The 17,088-nt window shown below is 49.8% G+C and overlaps 1 protein-coding gene across 1 annotated transcript in view; it reads right to left on the bottom strand.

The window, feature by feature from the left end:
* Window positions 1-1,182: 1,182 nt before the first annotated feature.
* CIB4 (calcium and integrin binding family member 4) overlaps window positions 1,183-17,088 on the bottom strand; it is a 43,068-nt gene continuing 27,162 nt past the window's right edge. The window contains exons 4-7 of the mRNA XM_054566303.1: window positions 12,628-12,769; window positions 3,688-3,797; window positions 2,772-2,860; window positions 1,183-1,213 (exon numbers count right to left, since the gene is read on the bottom strand). Coding sequence (XP_054422278.1) covers window positions 1,183-1,213; window positions 2,772-2,860; window positions 3,688-3,797; window positions 12,628-12,769 — 372 coding nt within the window. The remainder of the gene's footprint in view (window positions 1,214-2,771; window positions 2,861-3,687; window positions 3,798-12,627; window positions 12,770-17,088) is intronic.

Below are 17,088 nucleotides of genomic sequence, written 5' to 3'. Positions count from 1 at the left end.
CTGATTTGCTGTCTCCCCTGGGACTGTTTCTAGGAGGGAGTGAGCCAGGACTAAGCCACTCTTCAAGGAACCTCTGTTTTAGGAAACTCTAGGCCAGACGTGGCCACTGAAAGTGGGTTCCGAGGTCACATGCCTGAGGTGGCCTGGGAGGGCCAGGGTCTGGAGTGTCTCCTCTCACCAAGCTGCTGCTCCCACCTCCTGGGAGGCCTCCTGCCTGGGACAGGGGACAGGATACGAGTGACAGCCCCTCGATGGACAGGATGTGGGGTGGGGACCGCAGGCCAGAAGGAGTCCTCCAACATTCCAGCGTCTCCTGGATTTGATCCAGGGACTCCATCCAGCAGCGGAGCCCGTCTTACCCCTGAATGGCGAATCGGGACCTTCAGGCAAGGGGACCACTGCCAAGTACGGAAGGTGAAACAGCCTGTGGGCCAGCATTTAGACCCCACCCCCCAGGACAGTGTAAATAAGAAAAACCATGTTCCCATCCGAGAGGCATCTGACAGCCCTCAGAGACCCCCAGAAGGGGCTTCTCCTGTGTCCTCAAGTCCCTGACCAGCTGGGCCCCAAAGAGCTCCTGAGGGAGCCAAATTCCTCCCAGAGCTTGGCCAAATAGCAAAGCAAATAAACCCTGGTTTCTGGTCATACACTGTCACATCCCAAGGGCCCAGGGGTGGCAAGGGGGCTAAGATGGAATGACCGCTATGAGCGCCTCTCTGTACAGGCTGCACGGAGGGATTCGAGGACGGATGCAGGGCTGGAGGGTGGTGGGCTCCGGTGAAGGAAGGGAAAGACGTGTCTTTTCCTAGTGAATTTCATTCCATTTGGCCTGGGCCCCACTGTGCTGAAGGCTGGGATTTGAAGCCTGCCCTCACAAAGACTGGCCACCCCGGCTTGCTTGGCATCATCGGCAAACTTAAGCGCTAGGACAAGGAGTTCTTAATTGGGGAAGAAAAAAAAAACAACTTCTATGTGACCTTGCATTAAAAAAAAAAATGATGAACTGATGGGACAAAGAAAAGGCTTTCCTTTTGCTTTATTACATAAACAATATACTGTAAGGGAGGGAAGGACAGGAACAAAGTCATGCTTCCAATCCCAGCCCCCTGGAGCTGGGAAGGGGTTGGATTCCAAGTGCCAGTGGTCCCCTCGAAGTCACCAGAGCAGGTGTCTGTGGCCACGTCAGCATCCCCAGGAGTGAATCCGAAAGGAGCTGGAAGAACCCACGAGCCGCTCGGAGCCTGCAGGCCTAACACGCCCTCTGACCTCGCACGTCCCTTTCTCTGAGCGTTGGCCCATCAAGCTCTCCCAAGCCAACCCCGAGCCTCCTTGAGGCAACTTTATGCCTCGCTGGAATGCACAGGGTGTCAGAGCCTTGTGGGGCTGGAACCCACTTAAAGAAATGGAAGAGATTCAGAGAAAAACTCCAGAAGGACAGGATTCTGGCCTCAATTATGCGGTGGGCTGTTATGAAAGAAGAGGAATTACCCTTGGTTGGGGTGGTCCTAAATGTGGACCCTCGTACAGAGAGTCTGCCCAAGCCACGACCCCCTACAAATTTGGGGTCATACATGGCTTCTCAGCCTTTTGGTTAAGATCAAGTGTAAATTTGGAGTCACAGCTGAAGGACATTACTTAGGAGTCACTGAGGGTCATTTGTAGTCAAGGAGATGTAAACTTGATTGCTGTGGGGAGGCCACACTTGGCCCCTGTGTGACGAGGCAGGGGTTGCTGGTTTGCATGCAGAGCTGAGGATGGGGTTGCTGAGGAGAGACGCAGGGACCGGGCGCCGAGCTATCCCGGGCTCCTGGCCGGGGCTCTCTGGGGCCTCGCTGTCTTTGTTCTATGCTGATGGGTTTGTTAAATCATTTTGTGTGGGCATCCTTTCTTCCCATCGAAATCCTCTTGACTATGAGACCGAGGGCAGAATAGGGTCCAGGGGTGGCAGGCGCAGGCAAAGAGATGCCAGCTCCACGTGGCAGGGGCTCTAACGGGCTGCCTCCAGGGGCGGCACCTCACCCACATGTGGAAGGCTCCAGACAAATATGGAAACGGTCAGTTATCTCGAGGGTGTTTGGACCAGACAAGACCATTAAGGCCCCTTTCTGCCTGAAACAAGGTTTGAAATGCTGGAGCTCTTCTCTGAATTCCACCACCAGCATCTTCACACCCCTCTGCACACCCCCAAGGTTGTGGGGGAAGGGAGAGGACCAGCAGGTCGGCCCTGGAGCCCAGTGGGCTTTGGGAGCAGCACACAGGTGCTGGCTGTAGAGGAGCAGCGCCTGAAGTCTGTACCCCACACATCATTTGCAAAGCCTAGGATGCAATCCTCCCCTTGCCTTTTAAAACCCTTCTGGCTGGTGTGGCTCCGTGGATTGAGTGCTGGCCTGCAAACCAAAGGGTCACTGGTTTGATTCCCAGTCAGGACACGTGCCTGGGTTGTGGGCCAGGTCCCTAGTAAGAGGCATGTGAGAGGCAACCACACACTGATGTTTTTCCCCATCTCTTTTTCCCTCCCATCCCCTGTCTAAAAATAAAGTAAATAAAATCTTTAAAAAACAAACCAAAAAAACCCCTACTCCCTGACTCTAGGTTATCTAATTTCTCTGAAGCTCTAGTTTTGTTGATTCTGAAAGAGTCTGCAAAGTACCCTGGAAACTCGTTACCCCCTTGGGAAGACAGAGGTGCCCCACTGGCCGAGGGGAGGCTGGGGGCCCCTCTCTCTCCCACTGTGCTGGGCATACCCCCCACCTCCACCTGGAACACCTTACTTCATAAAGTCTGGAGCCTTGGCCATCGCGTGTTCAAACTCGGAGAAAGACAGCATGTTGTCGTTGTCCAGATCCGACTCGTTCAGGACCTGGCCAGGGTGCGGGCAGAGCAGAGAGCCGGGGGAGTCGGGTGTGAGAGAGAGAGGGGGGCTCAGCTGGGGGGCGGGGGGGAATACTGCACGCAGAGGCTTCACACACATCCCAGGGTCCCCGGGCCCCCTGTGAGGCAGAGGGTCTCCTCCCCCCCCACCCCCCCGACCCCAGACAAGGACACCGAATGCAGAGAAATGAGGTCCTGTGCACGGAGGTCCAGGGCCTGTGGGCAGGTCTCATCACGGGAAGGGCCCCCGTGTGCCTCCAGCACAAACTTGGCGGTGAGAATGGGTGCAGGGTGAACAGGATGACACCTCCCCATTCCTGTCACCCGGTCACAAGCAGGGGTCGTGCACGGAGAGGGGCTCAGTCAGATCTGCCTCTTGTTCCCATCAAGACCAAAAGCCCTCACAGGCCCTCATGGTCTTAAGACCAGGGGATCCGTGCCCTGTTGGGTGCCCGAGGCGGACTTCATGTCCTGTCACACCCTGGGCTGTCACGCCGGGACCCGTGGCCATTACGTTATGCGGGGATAGTGTGGGCAAGGGGATGATGCGATGTGGTCATTTGCGGCCAAGCTGCTGTTGGGCCACCTGCCTGCTGCGTTGGTGAGAGCGGCCCTTGGAGTGGGTGGCTCGGCACACTGCTCTGGGGACCCTGGAAGGGAGTCATGGAAGAAATACTGATCCTGGAGGAAGGACAGAAACTTGGGGGGTAGTGGCCTCCAGCCATGTGCCCATCCCTCAGGGCGCCTCCTTGCCCGCCATCCGGGGCTCTGGGTGACTGCCTGTCCCAGCCCGGCTGTGTAGCCCCAGGCACACACGTGGTTCGTGAGGTCGGTCAGCAGGTCCTCCGACACGTCATCGCTGTTGAGCAGTCGGAGGACAATCCTCTGCAGGTCCTCCTCATCGATGAAGCCGTTCTCATTAAAATCTGCGAGGAGGAGGCAGGGCCTGAGAGGAAGGGCCCCACAGGCTCCCATCAGCCCGTGGGACGCCCCGCAGAACCCAACTGTCCCGGGGGGCCCAGGACCCAGCGCTTGGGGAGGTGGGGCAGGCCCGAGGAGCGGGGCACCACCGCAGCGGGGCAGGCTGCACATGAGGGTGGTGCTTAATAACATGATAAACAAGAAGGAGGAGGAGGAGAATAAGAAGAGGAAGAACAAAGCAGCAGCAGCAGCTTTGATTTAGTTGTGTACCTGTCCAAATTTGCCCTGAGAGTTTCATCCGATTTAAGTCACTGAATCTTCATCATCAACCTTTTATTCGTCTCACTTTACCAAAGGGAGATGAATAAATCTTGGAGTTTTCTGTCCCTTTACCCCGCAGCTCATGTGTCAGCAAACCTCCCCAGCTCTACCTTCAAAGGACAGTAAACCCAGCCTCCTGAGCCCTCCTGCCACACTGCCTCCACTGCCTCGGCCCTGGTCTGGCCGCCAGCACCTCCTGCCGTCACCTTCCGGAGGGATCGCGGTCGGTTTCCCTACCCTCGGCTGCCCCCTTCAGTCTATTCTCCTCTCGGCAGCCAGTGAGGCTGCGAATCGCTCTTCAGTCCTCCCTCAGCACCTTTTCCCGTCTCAGCCAGAGGAAAGCCCGGGTCCCGCCGGTCGCCCCCCGGGGCTGCGCTGCCCTCACTCCGCGGCCTGCCATTCCCCCGCGGGGCCAGGCGCCCGGCCTCGGGACCTCTGCTCCGCCTTTCCCCTCCCTGGAGCGCTCTCCCCAGAGATTCCGAGTCTTCTTTCCAATGCCAGCTTCTACCCAGAACTGCCCAGAAACTGTCTAAAATGGCACCTCCTGTCCTTTTTCCTGCTTTATTTTTCTCCAGGCACCAAACACTACCTAACACGCTATGTTTCCCCTACTAGCTCGTTTATTTCCCTCCACCGGAATGTAAATTCCACAAGGACAGAAAGTCTGTCTTTCAGTCACTGCTGTATCCCCAGCTCCTGGAACAGTGCCTAGGACCGAATAGGTGCTCAATGAACACGGCTCGAGTAAGTGGATGAGTGAACTATCCAAGGTCACACATTGGTAAGTGACAGAGACAAGGCCAAACCCAGGCAGCCTGGCTCTGTGAGCAGCTTCTGCTCTTAACCACTCATAACTCTTGCTGTACTAAAGTGCCCGATTTTTAGATGGGCACGTGACCATCTACAACCAGCACTGCATTTCCCCAGTCTCCCCTGCAGCTAGATGGGGGCACGTGACTGAGTTCTGGCCAATGACATGCAAGGAGAAGAGGCACTATCAACTTCTGGGCAGGTCTTTTTTTTAAGATTGTATTTATTTATTTTTAGAGAGGGGAAGGAAGGGAGAAAGAGAGGGAGAGAAACATCAATGTGTGGTTGCATCTCCTGCGCCCCCTACTGGGGATCTGGCCCGCAACCCAGGCTCGCACAGTACCCTGGGAATCAAACCAGCGACCCTTTGGTTTGCAGGCCGGGACCCAGTCCATTGAGCCACACCGTCCAGGTCTGGGACTGTCTTTAAAGAGAAGGTGTAGCCCTGTGACAATGAGGTGACTTTGGAAATGGATGAAGCAACAAAATAAGAGGGACCTGGGTCCCCAGAATTGCACAGCCACCGTGCAGTGGCCTCTGTGACTCTCCATGTTACAGGAAAGACATGTAACTGCCAGAGATGTTGGGAGCTATCTTGCATAAACCATTTAGGATTCCTGTCATTTGCCACCAAATTTAATATCCATTCATTGCCTGAGCCTCATCTGTGAAGTGGGCAATAGCAGTACCTCCACACAGTTTCTGTGAAGATTAAATAAGAAATACATGGAAGACAGCTGGCATGGGGTTTGGAATATAGAAGATGCTTAATAGAGGCAATAGAGGCTCAATTCTCTATCACCTGATGGTTCTTAAACACAAAAACGCAAACCTTAAAACTGTAATATTCTGCTTTAAAGAATGAGAGTGGGTGTCATATTGGGCCCAGAGTGGAGGAGTTTGCTGATGTCACAGGACCCTTCAGTGGTAGAGCCAAGACTTTTGTCTGTTCCCCAAGGCAGGATACGGACGTGGAGGTGCAACTAACCACCCCGCTCCTGGAGCAGGTAGCCGTCCCTGGGCCAGGACCGCTCTGCCCTCACATGCCACGGCTATGGCTGAGAGCAGGTGGAGGGAGCGGAGGGACGGTCACCAGGACTGGAGGCAGTAAGCTACCGCAGTGACACTGCACTGCCGGCGAGAAGCTCTGCAGCCTCTCCCAGAGACCCCGCAGTGTCCCCAGGCGTCCTGCTGGCCCAGCTCCCATATGCAGAGGCTGCAGCAAAGTGACATGGCTTTGGTCCCAAGCCATCTGGAAACAAAATCATTTGCTGGAATAAAGTGCAGTCCTGGACAGTGCCCCTCCTTTGGGGAGCGGGGGGAGCAGCCTGGGAAAGCGCTGGTGGCTGGGAGGTCTGGGCCGCTGGCCAGCCCGTGGGGCCTCAACAGGCCCGGGGCCTGCCACCTCAGGCCACTCGGGGCGGGGGGCGTCCTCTTGCTGTTTCCCAACAACAGGGGAGACTAGAGAGCTGGTGGGATGAGGGTTCAGCCTTCAGGTCCCCCCAAAACATTCTTACAGTCAGCATCCCAGCCTCTCTGTCACATTACTCTTTGCAATTTACAAAATACTTTTGCAAAAATTACTCTGTTCAATGGAGCAAGGCAGGGCATGCTGTTGCTATTTTATTCCCCCGAGAACTGAGGTGGCCTCCCAGGCCTCTCCCTGGCCACTAGCATCCCTCCTGACTGTGACAGATCTTGGGAAGATGTGGGAAGATCTGGCGCTGGCGCTCTGGCACCTGCCTGAGAGTAATTCACATCTGATGGATGCTGCACTGATTGGAGCAGGAAGGCAGTGCTGGGAGGCTGGTGTCCGATAGGTAGAACTTCTCCCCAGAGGCGCTGAGGGGGCGGGGACGGATCAGCTGAAGGCCAGGAAGCATCCCAGGAAGCAGGAACCAGAGCCCAGGTGCGTCCCAGGCAGGTGTGGCTGGTCCTGCTGGGTTCTTGACCAAATAGCCATTCCCTCTCTCCTTCTTACAGTAGAGTTACAATTCTTGTTCAGAATGACATCAGCCCAAAATCCTCAGTTTCCCAGTCTCCCTTGTAGTTATGCCACGTGATGTAGTCTAGCTGATGAAATGTCAAGTTGCTGGGTGGGGCTTCCAAGAAGGTTTGCTAAGGGAGAGTGGACTTAATCGGTGCCTTTGAATGTCCACTGTGCCCATATCCTTTCTTCCATCCCTTTGTCTTTCTGCTGGAATGAAGATGAGATGCCGGTAAGCACAGCAACCATCTTGTGATTGGGAGGACAACAGCCTTAGACTAAAGGTGGCAGATGAGGAGGCTTGAAGGGGTTGGGCCCTTGCTTACTTCCTGCAGCCTTATCCCGGCTCTGGACTGCCTGACTCCAGAATGCTTTTTTGTATTGCTTTGGTTATTTTTGTTTTTTGATTTTTGTCTTTTAATATGGACATTCTTACTCATAACTGAATGCAATCCTAACTGATAGAGCAGGTTAGAGCAGCAGTTCTCAAATTCTGCTCCACTTTAGAATTGCCCGGGGAGCTTTAGAAAGCCCACCAACCAGGGCATATCCGGCACCATCACATCAAATCTCTGCAGCAGGGGCCCAAGTGTCTGTAGGTCTTAAAATCTCCCCAGGTGATCCCAGTGTGCAGCCAGGTCTGCGAACCAGTGGGTTGGAGCTTCTTAAACTTTAAGGTACAGAGGAACCACCTGATTCAGTAGGTGGGGCGGAGATTCTTTATTTCTAACAAGCTTCCTGGCAATGCTGATGCTGCTGGTGCACGGGCCATGCTGGGAGTAGCAAGGGGTTGGGCACTGAGTTAGGTCTTTGGCTTTGGCTAAGAGCGATCATCGCAGCCATTACCATCACTGCATTTCCCTTCCTGTCTCCTTCTCTTTTTCCTTCTATTTTTTTTCTCTTTCTTTGTCACTGCTGTCACAATGGCCTGAATTTATGGAGCCACAACCACGTGCCAGGCACCAGGCTCAGAGCTTCACGTGCACCATCTCTAATCCTGCTGACAGCTGTGTAAGGTAAGAAATCTTCGGAGCCCAAAGAGAATTGGGATTGTCTGGGTGTATCTGATGAAGGCTTGGAGTTTATGAGTCCCTAGGCATCTCTTTGCAGAGCTGATTTGCATGAAGGCTTTGCACTTTTTGATTTTGTGCCTGAGCTCAAGGAGGAAGGAAACCACAGGAGGGGACCCGGGGAGGAGGGGCGGAGGGAGATACAAGGACAGCGTGGGGGACAGGTGGTATGTGGTCCTTGATCTGACCTGAGGCTCTCTGTCTGACCTCTTGGAAGTGAGGGCGTTCTCCCCACTTCTGAGCTGAGCAGTTTTAGCTCCTGTGCATTGAAGCCTGAAGGGAATCTGCCACTCGCCTAGTTCCCTGCGGGTCCGGGTGGTTTTGTTTGCTTCGCTCTGGAAACCATGGAAAGACAGCTGAAGCTGATATCTTTCGGGACATCTGCCCAGCCTACACTTCACCACCTCGGGGAAGTGTCCCCAACACCAGCGGTTGCCCTCTGCAGCCGTGTTTGTTTCTGTGACTCTGCTTCTTCTTGGCTGTGGTTGATTGGACAAGCCTGGTCACCCAACCTGGAGGGAGCCAGGTCACCGGTTTGGCTGAGGCAATCAGTGTCTCCTGGGAAAATGGAAATGAGAAACAGAGATGCTCATGGCTAGTCAGAGTGAAGGAGGCCATGTGAAGGGCCAGGGTAGTCATCTTTGGCCCATAGACACAGGGGCATAAAGATCAGATCTGCAGAAAGTGCTCAGAGAGAAGCAAAGAGGAGAGGCTAGGCAGCCACAGAGAGAAGAGGAGAAAGCAGCTCTCTCCCTTCCTGCCCACCTGCCAGCTGCACCCCGGCCCTCTGGAGGCCTGCTTCAGGTCAACTGTGGGCACCAGACTCCTGCGGTGGACACACTCAAGCGCGCCCTTCTCCTATGATCTGCCTCTCTTGGTGTTTACGCTTCCATACAATGCATACCCCCCTTTAATGTAGGCAGGATCTATGACCTCTAACCAAGAGATCAGCAAGAGCGATGGGATGTCACTTCTGTGATTATAGCAAATTATATAAGACTCCATCTTGCTGGCACACTGGCTCAAGAACCTCTCCTCCTGCTGTCTTGGAAGAAGCAAGTGGCCATGTCGGGAGGCCCAGATGGCAAGGAGCACATATCAGCCTCCAGAAACTGACAGCACCCAGCCCAGAGCAGGAAGAAGTCCGGGCTCTAAGTTCTGTACGCACAAGGAAATAAATTCTGCCGACAACCGGAGTGAGCTTGTATGTGGACTCCTCCCCAAGTCAAGCATTCTCCAGGTGAGAACGCAGCCAGGCCAGACCTTGAGGGCAGCCGTGTGGAACCCTACGAGGAGGACCTGACCAAGCCATGCCTGGACTCCTGACCCACAGAAACTGTGAGAATATAATGTGTGTCTCCTACAGCCACTACGTTTGTGCTAATTTTTTAGGCAGCAATGGAAAACTATTATACTGCTGTTCTTCATCGGTTGTCTTTCACACAAGTACATTCCTGTTATATGCAACCTGAAGATTCTTGGATAAGATAAGAGCACCCAGCCTTGGGCCTACATCCCCACCCAGAAGAGGTGCCCCATCTAGAAGAATACTGACAGGAGACACAAGAGGCTATAGACCTCGTAGCAAGTCCTCGGTGGCAGAAGGCCTGACAGGGAGTAGCTGGTGGACTTGTACTCCTTGAATCCGTTGAGAGCTTCCTGGGGACCCTCAGAAATACCTGTGTTAGCCAGCAAAGCTGTATAGTTTTTTTCCATAAAATAGAAGACACATTTTTCATTTTCACCAATAACTTTATGGATTTCAGTACTTTGAGTATGTCGGCTCTCTCCCATATGGTACAATGTTGATTTTTCTCAATTGATGTCTCGATTTCATTGCCATCAACCTCAGCTGGTCTGCCTGACCATGGAGCATCATCCAGCGAGAAATTGCCAGCACAAAACTTTGCAAACCACCTTTGACACTTTCGATCAGTCATAGCATCTTCTCCGTACACTGCACAAATCTTTTGTGTGGGTGTTTCAGTTGCATTTTTACCTTTCTTGAAATAATAGAGCATAATATGTGAAAATGTTGCTTATTTCCTTCCATCTTCAATATTAAAATGTCTACACAAAAATTCACCAATATTGCTAATTTTTAAAAAAATAATTCATGATGATATGACAGCTGTGACAATACAATCTAACAAAATTGTCTCAAATTAAGTTAAAGACAATTAAGCACTACTAGAGCCACCTTATAGAAAAAAACAAATGGAACTTTTTGGCCAACCCCATACTTTGGATACGGAAGGATGAAGTGGATGGGAGGTGGGGGCCATTAAGCCAACCAGATGTGGGTATGTGACTTCATTTGTACTTACTCAGCTTGAAGGCCACTGTAAATGTGTGTCTCATCAAATTTAGGACACCTGGGGCCATTATTTCCCCAAATATCTTTTCTGCTCTCTTCATTCTCTTCTCTTCTTCTGAGACTCTAATCGATTATATGTTAGACCTTTCTATTGCCATTTGTGTCCTTGAGGCTCTGTTCCTTTTTTCTCTTCATATTTTTTCTCTCTGTTCTTCAGATTAGATTTTATTTCTATTGATCTATCTTCAGGTTTGCTGACTCTTTTCTCTGTTATTTTGATTCTCCAGTTAAGCACATCCAGTGATTTTTTTATTTCAGATATTTTATTTTTTTAGTTATGTTTTCCATTTGGTTCTTATGGTTTTTATTTCTCTGCTGAGACTTTCTACATTTTTATTCTCTGTGAGCATACTTTCTTTTACATCATTGAGCATGGTTATAATAGTTGTTTTAAGATACTTATCAGCTAATCCCAAACACCTGGGTCATATCAGAGTCAGTCTCCATTCTTGAGAATGCAGCAATTTTTTAAAAATTTTAAAGACTTTATTTATTTATTTTTAGAGAGAGGAGAAGGGAGGGAGAAAGAGAGGGAGGGAAATGTCGATGTGCGAGAGAAACATCTATTGGTTGCTTCTCGTACACACCCCAACGAGGGACCGAACCCACAACCCAGTCATGTGCCCTGACCATGAATCAAACTGGTGACCTTTTGCTTTGCAGGACGACACCCATCCAACTGAGCCATACTGGTCAGGGCTAAAATTTTTATATATCAACTAATTTTGGATTATATCTTGGACATTATAAATACTTTCCTGTGGAAATTCTAGGTTCTGTTATATTCCTCCAAAGAGTGCTAAATTTTTGGTTTTAACAGGCAGTTGGTTGGACTCAAACTGCTAACTCTGTCCTATAGGGTCCTTGTTAAAACACAGTGGCAGCTCAGCTCAAATCTCAGTTCAGTTTCTTTTTCCTTACCTAAGCTGCTTTGAGTTTGCCCTTGTACATGTGGTTTAGAGGTAAGAAAAAGATTTAGGCGTAATTCATACACAAAATTTGGGCACCCTTTCTCTGGCTTCTTTCATGGACTCTCCTCTTCTTTTTGTTTTTCAAGGGCAAAGTGCCCCAACCTCTCTGATTCATCAAGTCAGAAGGTATACAGAGTGTCTATCAGTGCTGCATGAAGCTACTCACCGAAATGCACCTTCAGGCTAAAAAAAGTTGGGTTTTTTTTAAAGTGTGGGGGAGGAGGACTGCCTAGTACCATTTCCTTCTTTCAAGTGTCAGCTGCCTCTAGAATCTATTTGCTTTTGGTAGCTTTCCAGTGCCATCAAGTAGTTACTTTCTATATATCTATTTAGAGTTTATGATTGCTATCTGTGGAAACGACATGCGGTAGGAGCTTACTCAGCCATTCTCAGTAGAGCGATCTATGATTGCAATTGAGTTTACCGGACACTGAGCCTGAGGACACGTAGGATGCAAAAATAGCATTAAGTCCTCTTTATAGATTCCAAAACTGAGTCCTCACAGGTCCATCTGGCTCAAAGCCCTTCTACTCCATCCTATCCAGTCCACTTGGGTGAAGCGGGACTGAGACGGTGTCTCCCGCGCAATGACAGGGGAGGAGCTGGCAGGAACAGGAGGCAGGTGAGAAGCCAAAATGTGTAAGCCTAAGTGAACAGGTCCTTGGCGGGCAAGAGTGGCCACAAGAAGCTTAAAGCCTTGTACATGGTCTTTGTCAAGGCTTCCCAAGGTTTTTTTGTTTCGTTCCTTCTGATTCCTTTCGAGAATTGCAGGCATCCTGGCCATGCTAAGGGGACAGGGCCTGCTGAGAGCACACGTTTTGTAGAACCTATGGTTTTCCGAGACAAAATCAGAGACCAAAAAATGTCATACGGCCTCCAAGATGATCCTTTCATTTAGAAAAGTGAAATGATTTACCCAAGATTGCTCAGCCACTTAATGGCTGAATTGCAGTGTTCAAATCTCTTTGGCAAAACAAGCGTAACTCCGTTATATCCTAATGCAGTCTCTCCCCGGCTCTCTCGCCATCTCTATCTGTCCGCTACCCACACTATGACCATGAAACAGCAACATCAAAGACTCCATTTGCCTCTGATGACACAGAGGAGAATGCATCAATCCATTGGAATAGTAACTCTCAATTTTTAAAACAATCTACAGTCCTTGAGAAACATGATCATACCCTCACATACTCAAGTAAACCATAGTTAACACCCTCCCATCCATGCGCTGATGTGGATGCACGCCAGATGCGGCATGAACTCTGCCCCCCTCATCACTCAGTCCCCCACAGCACTGACCATAGATGCGAAAGGCATACTCGATCTTCAGGCTGGGGCAGGCCTGCTCACTGAAAACAGACGCCATGCCCAGCACGTCCTCAAAGGAGAACACATCGTTGTGAGAGAACACCCTGCAGATTCGGTCTCTGAAAGGGTTGACCTGCGGGTGGGGAAGAGGACGGAGTTCTATCAATGCCGGGTTTGTGCCTCCCTGGGTTCTGCTTACCTTCCCAAAGTACAGTGTCCTGAGTTTGAGAGGAAAGTAATAGCAACGAGCTTGAAACTGGCGCTGACGCTGGGTGGGGGAGCCCGGCCCCCGGCCGTGGGAGGGGCGCCTGGGAGGAGGGCGTGCGCTCAGGTCACTCTCTGCACCATCGCCGCCTCCTGCACGAACCTTCCAAAGGTGTTTCTGTTGTTTTTTCATGAGGTTACTAATTTTTCTCCATTTTATGCATAGAACTTGGAGAATACCAAGAAAAAGAATAAAGAATGGGGTCAAAGTGGCTTGTCATCCACTCCCCTGTGTCAGCCACTGCCAACACATTGGTGTGGAGTCAGACAGACCTGGGTTTAAGCGCTGGCTTCACTCTGTGCTAGTGAGCGACCTCAGTTTGGACAAATTATACCATCTCCCAGAGCCTAAGCTCTCTCATCTACAAAGCAGGGTGGGATAATACTCTATCTACCTGGTCTACGGCTGTGAGGATTAAACGGGGTAGCTTTAAAGTTGCAGAGTGACTGATAATGTAAATACCACTCAACAAGTGGTAGTTGCTAGTTGTTACCTAACTGTTATAGGTAACAATTTTCTCTTTTAAACCAAACTATCTATCAAGTTAGAGCCCCTATGAAGAAGGGTCATGTGATCCGAGGAACCCCTGCTTTCCCTAACCTGGGCGTGGCCAGGATCGTGGGGGAGAGGGCCCTTCCGACACTGGCTCCACAGGATCTGGCAAACACCCAGCCACTTCTCTTCCAGCTCAGGGGCAACTTACCGGTGCCTGGCGACTCCCCTCCGTTGCCCAGGAATGGGCAGGTTGGCCAGGCTGGGGGGTGAGGGAGACCAGTGCGTCTCATGAGAGGCAAAGGGGGAACTGCACCAAACAAGCCTGGATGTCTTTAAAAGTAGCCAGTTCATCCTTGGCGCCCCCCTCCTCCCACTTTCCGTGTCCCTAATCCAGCCCTGTTCCAAAGTGACCTCCATCCCTCCCCCTCACCCCCCAACCAAAATTCCCTTCCCTCAGATGCACCTCCCCTAAGAAAGCTACTTGATTCTGTGAATTCACAAAGCAGATCTGAATGGCCAATAGTTCTTCAATCTTCCACATTTTTAATTAGTTAAAACAAATGTCTGGTTCCCCTTTCACTGATAAGGTATTTCCTCAAGGCTCAGGCTTCGTGAAAAGGGACTAGTTTCTCTGCCTGAGGCATGCAATGGCCCTGTCACGTCCTCCATGGGCATTCGAACCCCAGCCCCAGCCTCTAGGGGCCTGTACCCTCCTGTCCTACGCTGCTCAGGGTGGCCCCAGCCTCAGAAATCGGATTTTGAGTTCTCCATTTTGGACACATGAAAATTCTTCTTTCATTTCTCTTGAACTCAGCTGTTTATTGAAATCTATGGTTTAATTTTTTTTTTTTTTATATTCCTATGTATTTGAGGTAGAAGAAAGGACATTCTGTGTCAGCTCAGGTGGCCATGGAGTTCTCAGATTTTAGTGAGCGCATGAGTTACCCGAGGTTCCTGTTAAAAACATGAATTGTAAGCTTCCACCCTCAGAGATCCAGTTTGAGAAGGTCTGGAGTGAAATTTGGACACAGGACACGTACACAGGGAGAACAGCGTGAGAAGATGCAGGCAGAGATCGAGTGAAGCTTCTACGTGCCAAGGAAGACCAAAGACTGCCAGCAAAGCACCAGAAACTAGCGGCGAGGCATGGGACAGATTCTCCCTCACGGCTCTCAGAAGGGACCGACCCTGCTGACACCTCGATCTTGGATTTCCAGGCTCCAGAACAATGAGGTAATAAATTTCTGTTGTTTAAGTCACATAGTTGTGGTACTTGGTTATGAAGCCTTAGCAAACGAATACACCCAGGAATCTGGACTGTAAGTAAGATCCCCAGGTGACAGGGTTCGTCTCATATATACCCGCACATGTGTTCCAGGAGTGTCCAGTGTCCAGAAGAATCCTGCTGGGCCCTGTAAACCAGCTCCCACTCAGCCTGGTCCCTCCGTCCTTTTACTCCCAGAAGCTCTGGGTTTGACTGCCTCAAATGGAAGCGAACAAGACTTATCTGCTGTGGTGTGTCTCAGGGCACATGTTCCTAAGCCAAGTGGCTTTGCAGATTACTTTGTTGAATTTTAACTAAATTAACTCTCACAAATGAATAGGTGGCTTAACACGATTCCTGCAAGGAACCCGCAATTGAAGATAGTGCTTAAAATGCAAATGCAAGTGAACAAGAAGAAAATGTCAGGGCAGGTACCTCTCCTACTTAAAACACAAGTTTTTTTCTAGGAGGTAGAAATGACTGAAAATCCAGTCAGACATAATCAGAAGGACCGTCTTCAGTTCTCTTGTCCTGCTCTCAGGCAGGTGCAAGGCAGAGCAGCAAGCTGACTGGCCAAGCGTACAGGCAGGGGAGCAAGACAGCCATCTTCCCTTCCCTGGGGCACCCCCATTATTGGCTTTGCTGGTAGCAGAAGGGGAGGGGGGTCTATTGGCAGAAAGCCACTGCACTTCCCCTTACACCCATGCCACGTGACTGCTCTGCGTGCGCACACACCTTGTCTTACAGGGATGGGGCGGGGACAGTTGGTGTGGTAGCTGTCGGTAGCAAGAACAGTATGTAGAACACAGCATGGTGACCACAGAGATGCTGTTGGAAGATGTGGAGAAAACATTGCTGAAGATGTAGAGAAATAAGCATTAGAACAAACATCACACTGTGGAAGTTTTGCTAACAGTTGAAGAAAATGTTACAGATGTTTCTCACATGGTTTTCCTAGATTCTGTTTCAATAATGAAATACATGGAGCACCACATTTCTGTGAGCCATGGAAGGAAAGAGATGATATGGACTGAGCAGCACATTAGTGCTTTAATAAAAACACCATTTGTACGGGAAATTGTCTGAGTATAATCGCTGATGGAGGGGCTGCTCCATGGTGAAAAGGATTCTGGGTAAGGATGCAGGGTGTGAAACTGTGGACCAGCTCCCTGCAGTTTACTGCAGCCAAAAGTTACATCCAGAAGTACCAAGTGCTGCAGGATGCATTGATATGTTGTTTTTCTTTAAAGAGTTTAAAAAGTAGTAAAACCTGTACAATGATTTGTAATCAGAGGGAAGTAACTATGAAAATCTTTTGAACCACCTGAGGTCTGCCTGATTACCCCATGGCAGGGCACTTAAAATAGCCATCAAACTAAAAGAGGAGTTCTACATGTTTCTTGTACAAAAAGGAAAGTCTCCCAAAGTTGCCGAACTTTTTATGACGACAAGTGGCGGTTGGCAGTTTCATACCTTGCAGATATCCAGCAAAAAACGAACTCGAATACTTCCAGCTCTTCAAGGTAAAAGTGACTCAAGTCAACAATGAGTAAGAGAATATTTTGAAAGTGAGATTTTTATTGTTGAGCACATGTGGTGTCACCTACAAAAAATGCTCGCAGCTGCATACCTGAGAATATTAGAAACAGATATTTTTAAAATGTTTGAAAATCATCCAAATGAAGAATGTCAGTGGATTTTGAGTCCGTTTGTTAAAAATATGAAAATGCAATGTTTTCCATTTAGCTTGTAAAGAGCCACTGACTGATGTAAGAGGAGATGGACATCTACTAGCTTAATTTCAATAAAGAGCCATTAATTGGTGGATGGGACTGATAATGAGCACCATAATTTAATACAGCCAATGATATGCCTCTTCTCTTTGGATTAGTTATGACAGCCATTAAAACTAAACTCGGCCAGAACCAGACCTCCAAATGGCTCTATGTCAAAGTGTTAAAGCAAGATTTCAAAGAGTAATGAAGAACATCTCACCATATTGCTGTTCCTTACCCTCGTGTTATTCATTATAAGCAAACAATTCAATTGTGGGTGGAGGAAATTTTGTTATATAAAATAAAAGAGAATTTATTCTTAACATATCTTATATAACCTTTAGCTCTTGTATGTTAACACAGTAGTATTGTAGTAAAGGCACATAATTTATAAATGAACATAGGTATATTATGGGTGCAGGCTCCACATAGTTCACATATTTTTATTGCCGGAAATGCCCGATAAAAAAATGCCTGGAGATCTCTGATCTCGACTAACCCCCTCATCTCACAGGTGTGTAAATGCAGTCTGGAGGTGGAGAATGACTTGATCCAGGTCACTCAGCCTGCGACCCAGGTCACCTGAGTCTGCCTGGCACTGTTTCCACGTTGGTGCCTTGTGGCAAATAAACATAGAAGAAAAAGGTGGTGAT

Source organism: Pteronotus mesoamericanus, unplaced genomic scaffold (genome assembly GCF_021234165.1).
Source record: "Pteronotus mesoamericanus isolate MK-2021 breed Mesoamerican mustached bat unplaced genomic scaffold, CSHL_Meso_final contig_101, whole genome shotgun sequence".
Taxonomy (NCBI): Eukaryota; Metazoa; Chordata; class Mammalia; order Chiroptera; family Mormoopidae; genus Pteronotus; species Pteronotus mesoamericanus.
This window is presented reverse-complemented; position numbering and strand designations above follow the sequence as displayed.